Raw genomic sequence first — 12,769 nt, forward strand, 5'->3', positions numbered from 1 at the left:
GGTGATGTTCTGAATGCCCTTCCACATGCGACGCGTGTCGCCACTGTCCTGGAAGTGGTTGTGGATTTGCTGGGCGTGTGCACGCTTTGCCTCTCTGATGGCTCCGGACAGTTTGGCCCTCGCTGTTGTTAGGGCTGCCTTGTCGCCTGCTCTGAAGGCAGAGTCATCCATGGCTTCTGGTTAGAGCGTGTAGTGATGGTCTTGGCCACAGTGACGTCATCGATGCACTTGCTGATGAAGCTAGTCACTGATGCCGTGTACTCCTCTAAGTTGGTAGTCGCCATCGGTTGCAGCCTCTCTGAACATGTGCCAGTCAGTGTGCTCAAAGCAGTCTTCAACAGCAGAGATGGCTCCAGCTGGCCAGGTTTTCACCTGCTTCTGAGCTGGTCTGGAGTGCCTGACGAGCGGTCTGTATGCTGGGATTAGCATAACAGAGATGTGGTCTGAGTAACCGAGGTGGGGGCGGGGTTCCGCCCGGCACGCGTCGGGAATGTTTGTATAAACAAGGTCCAACACGTTGGCCCCTCTCGTTGCAAAGTCCATATACTGTTGGAATCTGGGGAGCACTGACTTAAGGCTCGCATGGTTAAAATCTCCCGCGACAATAAACAGTCCATCACGGTGTGCATTCTGCAGTTCACTAATAGCCCCATACAGTTCACAGAGCGCCTCCCTAGCATCAGCGCTGGGGGGAATGTAGACACCGACTATAAGGACAGTGGTGAATTCCCGTGGTAAATAAAATGGTCTGCATCTAACAGTCACAAACTCCACTAGCGATGAGCAGTACCTGGAAGCCAGCACAGAGTTCTTGCACCATTCCATATTGATGTAACACACAAGCCATCACCGCGAGTCTTCCCGGAAAGAGATGCATCTCCATCCACTCGAAACAAGACGAGCCCGTCCAGCTGAATGCCGGCATCCGGGATTCCTTCGGTGAGCTACATTTCCATGAAAACATACGCACAGCAGACTCTGTACTCCCACCCAGTATATCGTTGGAGTTGGATGTAGTCCAATTTATTGTCCAGGGAGCGGACATTGGAGAGCAGAATGGACGGGAGAGCCGGCTGGCTAGGGTTTGCTTTTTGCCTGGCACAGACTCCTGCCCGCTTGCCTCACTTCTGCTTCCTCGCACACCGCTTACGACGTCCCCACCTCCGGCCGCAGGCATCAGGCAAGTCCAAGGACTGTAGGCCTGATCCCCTCAGCAAGCCGAGGTCGCGTAATTTAACCAGCAGATCTTCATGAAGGTGTTTTTGGGCAATCTCTGTATTGTAGCAGTATCTGGCGATGGTAGATAGTCGCTCTGCTATCGATGTGCCCTAATCAAAAATTGTGCCTTAAAATTAAATTTAAAAATGAAATTAAAGTATCACCAGATCCAAAAGGCCACTGCTACTGTGCCTCAACGCCTGCTGGGAAGTTACTTGCTTCGCAAAATTCTGAGAGTAAAGGCTTAAATTAACTTGCTTCTCTGACCACTTCAGTTTAGTTTCCATATATGCTTGTAGATATTCAGAGATATTGGCCATGACCTGATAATATCAGCTGTGTAACTGTGGGTCATGTATCTGCCCAAGACAAAAGGTTATGGGTTTAGGCATCAGAATCAGGTTTATTATCACTGAGATATGTCATGAAATTTGTTTTACGATAGCAGTACAGTACAATACACAAGATATACCTATCAATTGTAATGAACACAGTGGAATCTGATTAATTGGGCCATTGGTTAATCAGGACAGCTGCTTATTTGGGATAACTTTTCGAGAACAAAAACTAAATGAGAAAATGGGTGGGATTCCCTGCACTTATTTTGGACAATATCAGCTTAATTGGAGCAGAAGACTGTTGCCGACAGTTTCTAACTTGTGTTAATCGTGGCACATCTGGGGCCGTTAGATGCAACATCATGCTTTGAGTGAACAGTTTTTAAAACAGCATCAGATGCATGTGTTTGTGTTCAAAGCGCAGCAATTTTTGTTACTGACAGTTGCCGAGAAATAAGCAGTAAGACAATTCAGAACTGTTTTGCTTACTACAGTTTCAAGCAATCAGACTTGGATGGTCTAGAGTGAAAATTAAACTATTTCACTACTTCAAGTTACAAACTGAAGAATTTGAAGGTATCAAATTCTTCATAATTTCTACTTCGAAGGTAACAGTTTAAGAAGTTGCTGGTGATACCCAGCACCTACTTATTGGTGGCAAAAAAAACAAAACAAAGAAAACTACTAAATACCTGAATAATAACACTTTATTAATAACAATTAATGCTAACAATGGAGAGGTGAGCAGTGGCAGAGTCAGAGGCCCTGAGAGGGCATGGTCAAGGCAAGTGAAGGTGCAGGCAGGGTCGAAACAGAGTCACGGCAGAGTCGTGGTATCTCCGAGAGCAAGGAAAGTCCCAAGTGTAGATATTATAATATCTGCCATCTACAAAACTCAACAGTTACTTAGCCCAGGTCACTCCGACAGCACCTCTCTGAACTGCAAAGTTGATCACCAAGAAAGACAAGGACATCAAGTATATGAGAATATCAGATTCTACGAGTTCCCTTCCAAGTTACACACATTTCTAACTTGGAAATACTGTACATCACAGGGTCTAAGTCCTGAACTCAGCACCAAATAAAACCATGAGAACACCTTCAAAAGGACTGCAGTGGTTTAAGAAGCACATTGTACTGACAGTTTAGCCTCGATCCCAAACATGAACAACAAAAAAATGAAAATTCATGTGTGAAATTGCGGTTTAACATTAATGGAGTTGTTAGCGATAGTATAGAATGGTGAGGAATCAAGTCATTCTAGATTGGGTACTGGATTATAGAAGGCTCTGGAGATTAAGCAAGGGAGTTAAAGCAAAATCAAGATCAGATCAGCCATAATCCGAGAGCAATATGAAGCTGCATCAAGCTCACACCCACTACTTCTCATGCTCTGTAGGTTGCTGAGTGTCAGCACAGGGGAGCTGACAGGAAGTCAATACCTCAGCATATTGAGGACTAGTGGAAGGTGTTTGTTAGCATGTGTCAGTATTAGTGTATTTTATTACCTTTAGTAGAGATACAGTCAACATGAGGTGCTGGCAAAATGGTAGGGAGATCCATTAACCCCAGTGGGCATACAGTCAGTAACACAGGGTGGGGTGGAGCAGAGGGGTTACTGGGTGACAGTGTGGAGGTGCTGTATTAGAACCAGTGGACATACTGTGACTTGGGATAGTGGGGGAGAGGGGTTAATGTATAACAGTGAAATGGAGCTGAATTAACACCAGTGGACATACAGACAGGGTGCGAGGAGAAGACTGGATAAAGATCAGTTGAAATATATGGGAGGGAAGCTGCAGTCGTGAGCAAGGTACGGTATGAAATGGCCTTTGTTGGTGGTAGTGTGGGCAGAGGTGGGTGGTACAATCAGGGACTAAGAACATAGGCTTCAGAATTGGGAAGGATCTATGTAAGCAGCAAGGCAAAGCACCAAGAGGTTGAGAGTAAAACAGACATTGCCAGTCACACTCACCCACTCACAGTCAATTCCAATCACAGGGTAATGGTCCAATTCAGCTCTCAAGGGTGGCCACACTTGCTCCCAGTCGACTTCTGACTCCACCACGAAGGCACCTGCTCCCAGTATCTTGTGCACCAGTGGACTCGGATTTGAGAGGTGACTTGTGCTGGTTTGATAGCAGGCTTCCTCACTGCCATTTGGCGAACTACTTTCTTGTCTGTTCACAGCCTCTCCATTCTGGCTGGTTAGAGCCCTCTTCCATTTGGGACTTCTGAGGGTCCTCCACAAATATAGGCAGCCTACAGCCGTACCCAGTAATGTGGCCGCAGTCAGCGCTAGGGCTTGTGGCCGAGACATGGTTCAGTTGTCCTACTGAAAATTCATTTCACACTTAAATCAAAACAGAAGGGTCAAAATTCTGCTACCTACAAAATGACGCCTATAAGCCTATATTTTATAACATTTAACATAGTGATTCATGCAGGCTCATCACAGGAGAATTTATTAGCCGTTTAAAGAGACATGACAAAAAAATTTCTAAAAATCTAAAATGGTTTGCAAACAGAGGCAATGTGTAGTGAGACTTCTAACAAGGCGAGGCTGATAGGGCAAAATTACAGTCAACAGGATGAATTGCAACGTAAAAGGTGGACAAAATCGAAAAAGGTGAATACAGTACAGGGCTAAAGGTGTTATATCTGAATGTGCGCAGTATACGGAATAAGGTCAATGAATTTAGAGCACAGTTACAGATTGGCCTGTATGATGTTGTAGGCATCACTGAATCATGGCTGAAAGAAAATAGCCGGGAGCTTATGTCCAAAGATACACATTGTATCGAACAAACAGGCAGGAAGTCAAAGGGGGTGCCATTATTCTGTTGGTAAAAAATGAAATCGGATTATTAGAAACTGGTGACATAAGGCTGGAAAGTGTTGGATCATTGTGGATAGAGCCAAGAAACCGCATGGGTAAAAAACCCCAGGTGGAAGTTACATACAGACATCCAAATAGTAAGGATGTGGTCTACAAATTACAATGGGAGATAGAAAATTCATGCTAAAAGGGCAATGCCACAATAGTCATGGGTGATTTTAATATGCAGGTAGATTGGGAAAACCAGGTTGGTGCTGGATTCCAATGTCTTTGAGATGACTTTTCAGAGCAGCTCATGCTCGAGGCCACTAGGGGATCAGCTATTCTGGATTGGGCATTAATCAATGATCCAGAATTGATCCAGAGAGCTTAAGGTGAATGAACCCTTAGGAGAAATGATCATATGATAGAATTCACTGAATTTTGAGAAAGAAAAGATAAAGTCAGACGTATCAGTATTACAGTAGAATAAAAGGAATTACAGAGGCATGAGAGGAGTTGGCCAGAAATTATTGAAAAAGGACACTGGCAGGAATGACGGAGAGCAGCAATAGCTGGAATTTCTGGAAGCAATTTAGAAGGCACAGGACATGTACATCTCAAAAAGGAATTAGTATTCTAAAGGAAAGATGATACAACCGTGGCTAACAAGAGAAGTCAAAGCCAACACAAAAGCCAAAAAGAAGGCATATAATAAGAGCAAAAATTAGTGGGAATGTAGAGGATTGGGACACTTTCAAATACCAACAGAAACCAACTAAAAATGTCTTTAAGATGGAATATGAAAGCTAGCTAATAACATTAACGAGGATACTATAAGTTTCTTCAGATAGATAAAGTTGAAAAGAGGCAAAAGTGAATATCAGATTGCTGGAACACAATGCTGGAGAGGTAGTAATGGATGACAAGGAAATGGCGGATGAACTGAATAAGTATTTTGCATCAATCTTCACTGTGGAAGACACTAGCAATATGGTGGAAGTTCCAGGTATCAGGGGTCATGAAATGTGTGAAGTTACCATTACTAGGGAGAAGGTTCTGTGGAAACTGAAAGGTTTGAAAGAAGACAAGTCACCTGGACCAGATGGTATATATCCCAGGGTTCTGAAAGAGATGGCAGAAGAGATTGTGGAGGCAATAGTAATGATCTTTTGAGAATCACCAGATTCTGGAATGGTTCCAGAAGACTGGAAAATAGCAAATATCACTCCACTCTTCAAGAAGGGACGTGAGGCAGAAGAAAGGAAACTTTAGGCCAAGTAGTATGACCTCAGTGGTTGGGAAGATGTTGGAGTCAATTATTAAGGACATGGTTTTGGGGTACTTGGAGGCACATGATAAAATAGGCTGTAGTCAGCCCACTTTCCGCACGGAAAAATCTTCCTGACAAATCTGTTAAGAGTCCTTTGAAGAAATAACAAGCAGGATAGACAAAGGAGAATTGGTTGATGTTGGGCATTTGGATTTTCAGAAGGCCTTTGACAAGGTTCCACACAAGACTGCTTAACAAGATATGAGCCCATGGTATTACAGGGGAGAATCTAGCATGGATATAACTGTGGCGGACTGGCCACAGGCAAAGAGTGGGAATAAAATGAGCCTTTTCTGGTTGGATGCTGGTGACTAGTGGTGTTCCACAGGGGTCTGTGCTGGGACCAATTCTTTACGTCATTTATCAATGATTTGGATGATGGCTTTGCTGCAAAGTTTGCAGACGACACAAAGCGGAGGGGCAGGTAATTTTGAGGAAGTAGAGAGGCTACAGAAGGACTTAGATTAGCAGAATGGGCAAAGAAGTGGCAGATGGAATACAGTGTCGTTAAGTGTATGGTCATGCACTTTGGTAGAAGAAATAACAGGGTTGACCACTTTCTAAATGGAGAGAAAATGCAAAAAACTGAGGCACATTAGGACTTAAGAGTCCATGTGCAGGATTCACAGAAGGTAAATTTGCAGGTTGAGTGTGTGGTGAGGAAGGCAAATATGATGTTAGCATTCATTTTAAGAGGACTGGAATATGATAGCAAGGATGTAATGTTGAGACTTTATGAAGCACTGGTGAGGCCTCACTTGTAGTATTGTGAGCAGCTTTGGGCCCCTTAGAAAGGATGTGTTGAAACTGGAGAAGGTTCAAAGGAGGTTCATGAAAACGTTTCCAGGTTTGAACGGCTTGACATATGAATAGTGTTTGATAGCTCTGGGCCTGTATTCACTGGAGTTCAGAAGAATGAGGGAGATCCTCATTGAAACCAATCAAATCATGAAAGGCCTTGATATAGTGGATATGGAGAGAATGTTTTCCATGGTGGGAGTGTCTAAGACCAGAGGACACAGCCTCAGAATCGAAGGCCTTCTTCCATCTGGACCACGCCATCTTCTTGTGACTAGCTTTGAACAAGAGATAAAGAAGCTTAAAGTTTCACACCAGCAGGTTCTGAAACAGGTAGTTCTCCTTAATTATTTGGCTCTGGAACCAACCTGTATAACCCTAATCTCTATCTCAGTATAGCAACGCTATGACCACTTTGCACAACAATACTTTTTGTTGTAAGTGTGTTCTTTCTTGTAAACAAAAATGTGTATAATTTATGTTTTTTGAATCCTGCTGACCTGTGTTATGTGCCTGTGTGCTGCTGCAAATGTTTATTACACCTGTGCATTTGATATTCCAGACATCATTGCCAAGCTTTCATAACCTCTGTTGACACAATTATGCCTTCCAGTTTCTGTTGGTCTCCATCTTATCACCAGCATTCACTTTGTTCTACTCATTGCTTCTTTTCCCTGCAAGCTGAAATATCCATCCGTTCCAAGTTTCCCAGTAATAATATTAACTCTTTGTCCACAGATGCTCCTGTCCTGTTTAAGTCTCAGAGAGATGACCACAGAAGACTAAGGTAGAATGGCTTTAAGTTGTGGATTTTGAGGACAATGTCAAAGAAAGAGGAGGGACAGAACAGTAGAGATATAAAGACAAAAATCAATTCAGAGAGAAGTTAGGTAGATACTACCACACCTTGGAATGTTTTTAAGCCCTGGTAAATGTTACAGAAAAAAAAAATTGAAAAGTCATCAATGCACTTGAGAATAAGTGTTTTAAATTGAAAATGTTAGTAGGTTGGGAGCCAATGTAGATGAGCAAACACAGGGACAATGGGTTTGATGCAAGTTAGTGCTCACAGCAGAGTTGTGCATGGACTGAAGCTCATGAAGGATAGTAACTAGTATATATGGACACCATTGAAAGTAATGTTATTGGTAAGAATGATTCTTGCCAATGTACTAAACCCAAGGTACCTGTGAAAGTAGTTACTTTCCATTCAATGGTAACCCACCTTTTAAGCTAATGCTCAAACCTTTAAACTCTCCTTAGCTCTGAGATTTCTTGTCAGCAGTTGGTCCTCCAGCTGTCCCAGGTATTCGCCAATACTGCAAATCAAACTAGCACCTGTTCCAAACTAACTCTCCGGTTCCAACATTCAGCCCTAGCTCTATCACAACATAAAGTAAAACAGTTTCATGTCTACAGTCTTTATTCAATGCCCACTTGAATGGTAATATTCCAGCAATACAAGCTGAAAATGTGGCTTGACTGGAAGGGAGATTTTAAGATAGCACATTTAACGTTTCAGGTAAAACATGCCGATGCATACTAGGTAAAGTTAAGCTTCATAGGAACACTTACTGCAAGATTAAAGCAAAAGGTTAACTGAATGGAAAGTTACACACAGTGTGAATCACCCGCTCCTTGTGTGCTCCTGGCCCAGACCTGTTCATCGCCTCTTCTTTTCTCTGGCCTTTATTGCTTTTCCTCAACAATGTTAGGATAGTGAACGAGAGGGGGTGAAATGAGATGGGGTTTGGGAAAGAAAAGGTACTAAGCAGAGGCTGAGGAAGGAAGGCAGCGAAGATTACTCAGTGAAAAATGTTCATTTTCCTTCAGTAAATATAAAGCAAGGGTTTTAATTAAGAACCATAATTAGAACACAAGATGCATAGAGGTGCAGAAAGGGCCAAAGGAAGATGACAATGAGACCTGAGAGCCATACTACCAGAGCATAGTTTGTTCTATGTTTGGTTTGATTTAGTGGAAAAGTTGTCATCTTTCTGCTAGGACAGCTATCCATGCAGTGTGACTGAACCACTGAGATGCTAGAGGGACCAGCTATGCTCATTAGAGTACAACAGAAAAAAAGCTGATTGCATTGAAATATAAAAGATCACATGAGCAATTGAAAGCATCCACTCTGTGAGATAGCTGGCAGTTTCACAATTAGAATTTAAGATGAAGATGGGGAAAATTTCACCTCCAAGGGTCATAATCTTTAGAATTCTCTATTGTAAAGAGGTTGACAGACATTTAAATGGGCGAGTCTCTGGTATAGAGAGAGAACAGGTGGTGTTTGGGCCAAGGTTAGATCAGCCTTGGTCACAGTGAATGCTGGAGCAGACAGAGGTCAGTTAGTCAACTCCTTCCTGTTTCTAATTTCTCTCACTGCCTCTCCCACTCAGAAACCCTCACATCCACTTCAACCCTCATCTTCCTTTACCCTCCCTTTTCTCAGTCGCCCCTCCAACCTTCCTTTTTCCCTCTATGTCCTTGTTCATCTGGCCTTTTCTGGTCTATCCAACCCATCCCACTACCCATTCCCTGCCTCACTCTCCCTTGTTCAATTTTTCCCTCTCTCTCCCTCCCACTCTCTTGGGCTTCCATGTTCCTCCAATTCTACGTTCTGTTCTCTCTACTATTCATTGCCCTGCCTCCCCAGTCCCCTCTTCTATCCTTTTGCTAACCCTTCACTACCTCTCTTCCCACCCACTCCTACCACACGTCCTCCTTCCATTCCACCACCCTTTTACCCCAACCTTCCCCTCCCCACCTCTCAACACTCTCCTCCCCTCCCTCCCTCCATTCACTCTCTCCCTCTCCCTTCCCTGCCTCTCCATACCCTCAGGCACAAACACCCTCACTTTCCCCACTTTGTCCCTCACCCACCCCTCTCCCCATCCAACACTCTCTCCCCTCTCCCGGTGGCCATGCCCTCAACTGCCACGATGAAGCCACACTTGGGTTGGAGGAGCAAGACCTCATATTCCGTCTGGGCAGCCTCCAACCTGATGGGATGAACATTGTTTTCAAATCTAACTCCAGGTAATAACTCCTCTCTTCTTCTACTCCTCAGTCCAGTTCTCCTCTCATGCCTGTTTTGCCCTGCTCCGCTTTAAATTCGATGGATCACTGTCCTCTCCTATTAAGGTTCCTTCTTCTGCCGCCCTTTACTTTTCCATCAATCACCTCCGAGCTTCTTACTTCAGTCCCCCGCCCCATTGCTCTGGCCTACGTTTACTCCTTCTCCTCCCCCCCCCCCCGTGTTATTCTGCTCCCTTCAGTCCCGACGATGGGTCTCGGCCCAAAGCATCGATTGTTTCTTCCCCGCCACAGGTGCTGCCTGACCCGCTGAGTTCCTCCAGCAGCTTGTGTGTGTTGCTCGCTACGGTTTACCACCGCTCCCTCCTCTCAGCGTCCCTCCCTCCCCTCCACTCTCCCCCCCCACATCATTACCGTCACTCCGGACCTGCTGTTGCTCAACAAGGACACTTCGCCTGCTGGAAAGATGGCCTCACCCTCCAAAAAGCTCAGCGCTACCGCCAGTCCTCCCAACTGCTGGGCTGGACCTCCGGAGCTTCTGCAGTTGGCAGTCGGCGGTCCGCGCTCGCACGGTTTTATGTCTTGTTATTTCGCCTTGCCTTCCTTGTTCGGCTCCGTTTTGGTTCGCCCTGCTGATGTTATTGTGTCTCATATCTGAATGGAATTTCCTTCCGGGTCTACAGCAAGAGCTGGGCTCCCCAGGAGAGCGAGCAGGTGCCTGTTTGGGACACAGATACAACTTCCCAGCGGCACGTAATGCAACTATGGCCGCATTATTTGGAAGGTGCTATACTTTCCCTCTCCAGAAGCCTTGCGACAATTTAAGTTTGTATTTTTAAACAGACTTTAGGAACCAAAAGATCTTAAACTCATTTCAATACATTTTAAAGAGTCGATGCTGCCAAGTAACTCATACTTTTCATTACATGGCAAAATGTAATTGGCCAGATAATGGCCGGTTTTTAAAAAACATTATTCCATGTAACGGGGCAAAAGTCAAATTCTCTGACGTACCGGTACCCTTGTTAATTGTCAATGTCGAGAGAACTACACCGCAGGGTTGAGCTCCAGGTGGCGTTTCATGGCAAACCATGAACCTCTAGGCTTAGACAAGACATCTGATCACCGTGTTTTACACAAAACACTGACGCCGACGTCCCACCCTGCAAAAACTAATTTCAGGGAGGTAGCACCCCCAATCCCCGCAACCCCATATTCCCCCCCCCCCCCGGTCGACCTCCAAGGGTGTATGTGATACTTTGTTTAGTGATTTTGTCTAATCTGTAAACCAGGTTGGGTTTCTGCATAAAAGATGACATTGAAATATGTACTTATATTATCATGTTTCATCTATCACAACTTTAAGCAAGTCTACAGGGAGTTTGGCCTCATCAAGTAGGACTTCAATAGCGTAGCTCCTTAGCAGCTAGCCAGCTAGTTTAAATAACGTTAGCTATGCTAATGAACGAATGACACCTGTTAAACTCACCTCAACATGTCTTTTACATTTTAACCCACCATGGACAATAGAAAAGTCACTGTTGCAAACAGTGCAGCGAGCTACACTGTCATTATTTTTGAGGTTGACTGTAAAGCCTGCCCACAGAGAAAACTGCCTACTGTCTACTTAGCACAAAGAGAGACCAATCAGGATGCCCCTCCCCCTCTCCCACTCCAAAAAATCGATTTCCAGGGAATTCTATATAATTTCCAGGCGTCAGGGAGCCGCTATCAATATGCCGGAGACTTCCGGGAGAGGTGGGATGTCCACTGATGGCACTTTGATCTGAGGCTGTAATTCCTCTCCATAGATGCTGACAGACTTGCTGAGTTTCTCCAGCCTTTTATGTGTTACCAGGATTGCGACCACCTGAACAATACCTTGTGCCTTTGAGCACTGTGACGCAGGTGCAAACTATTGGTAAGGAATTAGAAAAGGTGATAGAAATCAGACAACACAAATTCAAAGAGGATAGAAGGTATATGTGGGAAGCGACTGATCAGGTTGAGAATGTAGCTTAAAAGCATAGGAGGTATTCAGTATTTTGAAGTGACGTCTAGGCAGAAAGCAGTTTTTTTAGATTGGTACTCAGTTTGTAAGATGGAAGATCTGACACTACTATTTAAGAGATAAAGAAAACAAATAGGAACTGAACCTGCCATCGGTAATAGGAAATATTAGAATCTGATATGTGGTTATGGGTGGCGGGGTGGAGGTAGGTCTCTACCAAAGGAGGTGTAAAAGGAGCTCCTTTTCTCCGCTAGTCTGCAGCTTGGACAAGGTGTAGCCCCCAGATCAGGGTCCTGTGAAGCTATGAGAGCAGGTGGCGGATGGTCCTATTAGCAGCTGGTACATATCACAAGTCCTGGTTATGTGACCACTGACGCTTGTCGGACAATCTCTTAAAGAGTATTGATATAGGCTGAGGTCACCTGTCTTGTAAAGACACTGCCCAGTAGAAGGCAATGGCAAACCTCGCTGTAGAAACATTTGCCAAGAACAACCGAATATGTAGCTACAGTGATTTTCAAAATAATGGGATGGGTAAAGCCAACATGGAGTCATAAAAGAGAAATCATGTTTGTCAAATGCTAGAATTTTGAGGGTTTACCAGGAATAAGAGATAAAATAACATACTGGGACTTTCAAAAGGCTTTTGGTAAGGTGTTACATAAAATACTATTTTAAAAATAAAATGGGTGGAATACATTCATTGGCCACTTTATTAGGGATGTCTGTACATCTGTGTATGTAATGGATATCTGCCATTACATATCTGTAATGGCATAATTATAAAAATTGTCATATGCCATCTACTTGAATAGGCCAACTCTTCTCACCGATATTCTTATGCCGCCTCTTGCATCGCATGTTTGCTCGTTAAGGCAAACATCTAATCAGCAACTCAATGCATTAAAGCACACATGGACAAGAATTTCAGTAGTTGTTCAGACCAAACATCAGAATGGGGAAGAAATGTGATCTAAGTGACTTTGACCATGGAGTGATTGCTGGTGCCAGACGGGGTGGTTTGAGTATCTCAGAAACTGCTGATCTCCTGGAATTTTCATGGATAACAGTCCCTAGAGTTTACAGAGAATGATGCAAAAAACAAAACACATCCAGTGAGTATCAGTTCTGTGGGTGAAAATGTCTTGTTAACGAGAGAGGTTGGGGAGAGTAGCCAGACTGGTTCAAGCTGGGAGGAGGGAGACAGTAACACA

At 44.1% G+C, this 12,769-nt stretch overlaps 1 protein-coding gene across 6 annotated transcripts in view; it reads right to left on the bottom strand.

Moving 5' to 3' along the window:
- Positions 1–10,248, bottom strand: part of exd2 (exonuclease 3'-5' domain containing 2) — a 73,690-nt gene extending 63,442 nt beyond the window's left edge. For 2 of the 6 annotated variants that reach the window (XM_063052575.1, XM_063052583.1), the window contains exon 1: positions 3,532–9,003. In XM_063052575.1, coding sequence (XP_062908645.1) covers positions 3,532–3,876 — 345 coding nt within the window. In that variant the 5' untranslated portion in view covers positions 3,877–9,003. Of the gene's footprint in view, positions 1–3,531; positions 9,004–9,958 lie in introns of those variants that run through there. The other 4 variants (XM_063052568.1, XM_063052561.1, XM_063052554.1 and 1 more) reach the window with 4 other exon arrangements.
- Between the last annotated feature and the right edge of the window lie 2,521 nt (positions 10,249–12,769).

Source organism: Mobula hypostoma, chromosome 1 (assembly GCF_963921235.1).
Source record: "Mobula hypostoma chromosome 1, sMobHyp1.1, whole genome shotgun sequence".
Taxonomy (NCBI): Eukaryota; Metazoa; Chordata; class Chondrichthyes; order Myliobatiformes; family Myliobatidae; genus Mobula; species Mobula hypostoma.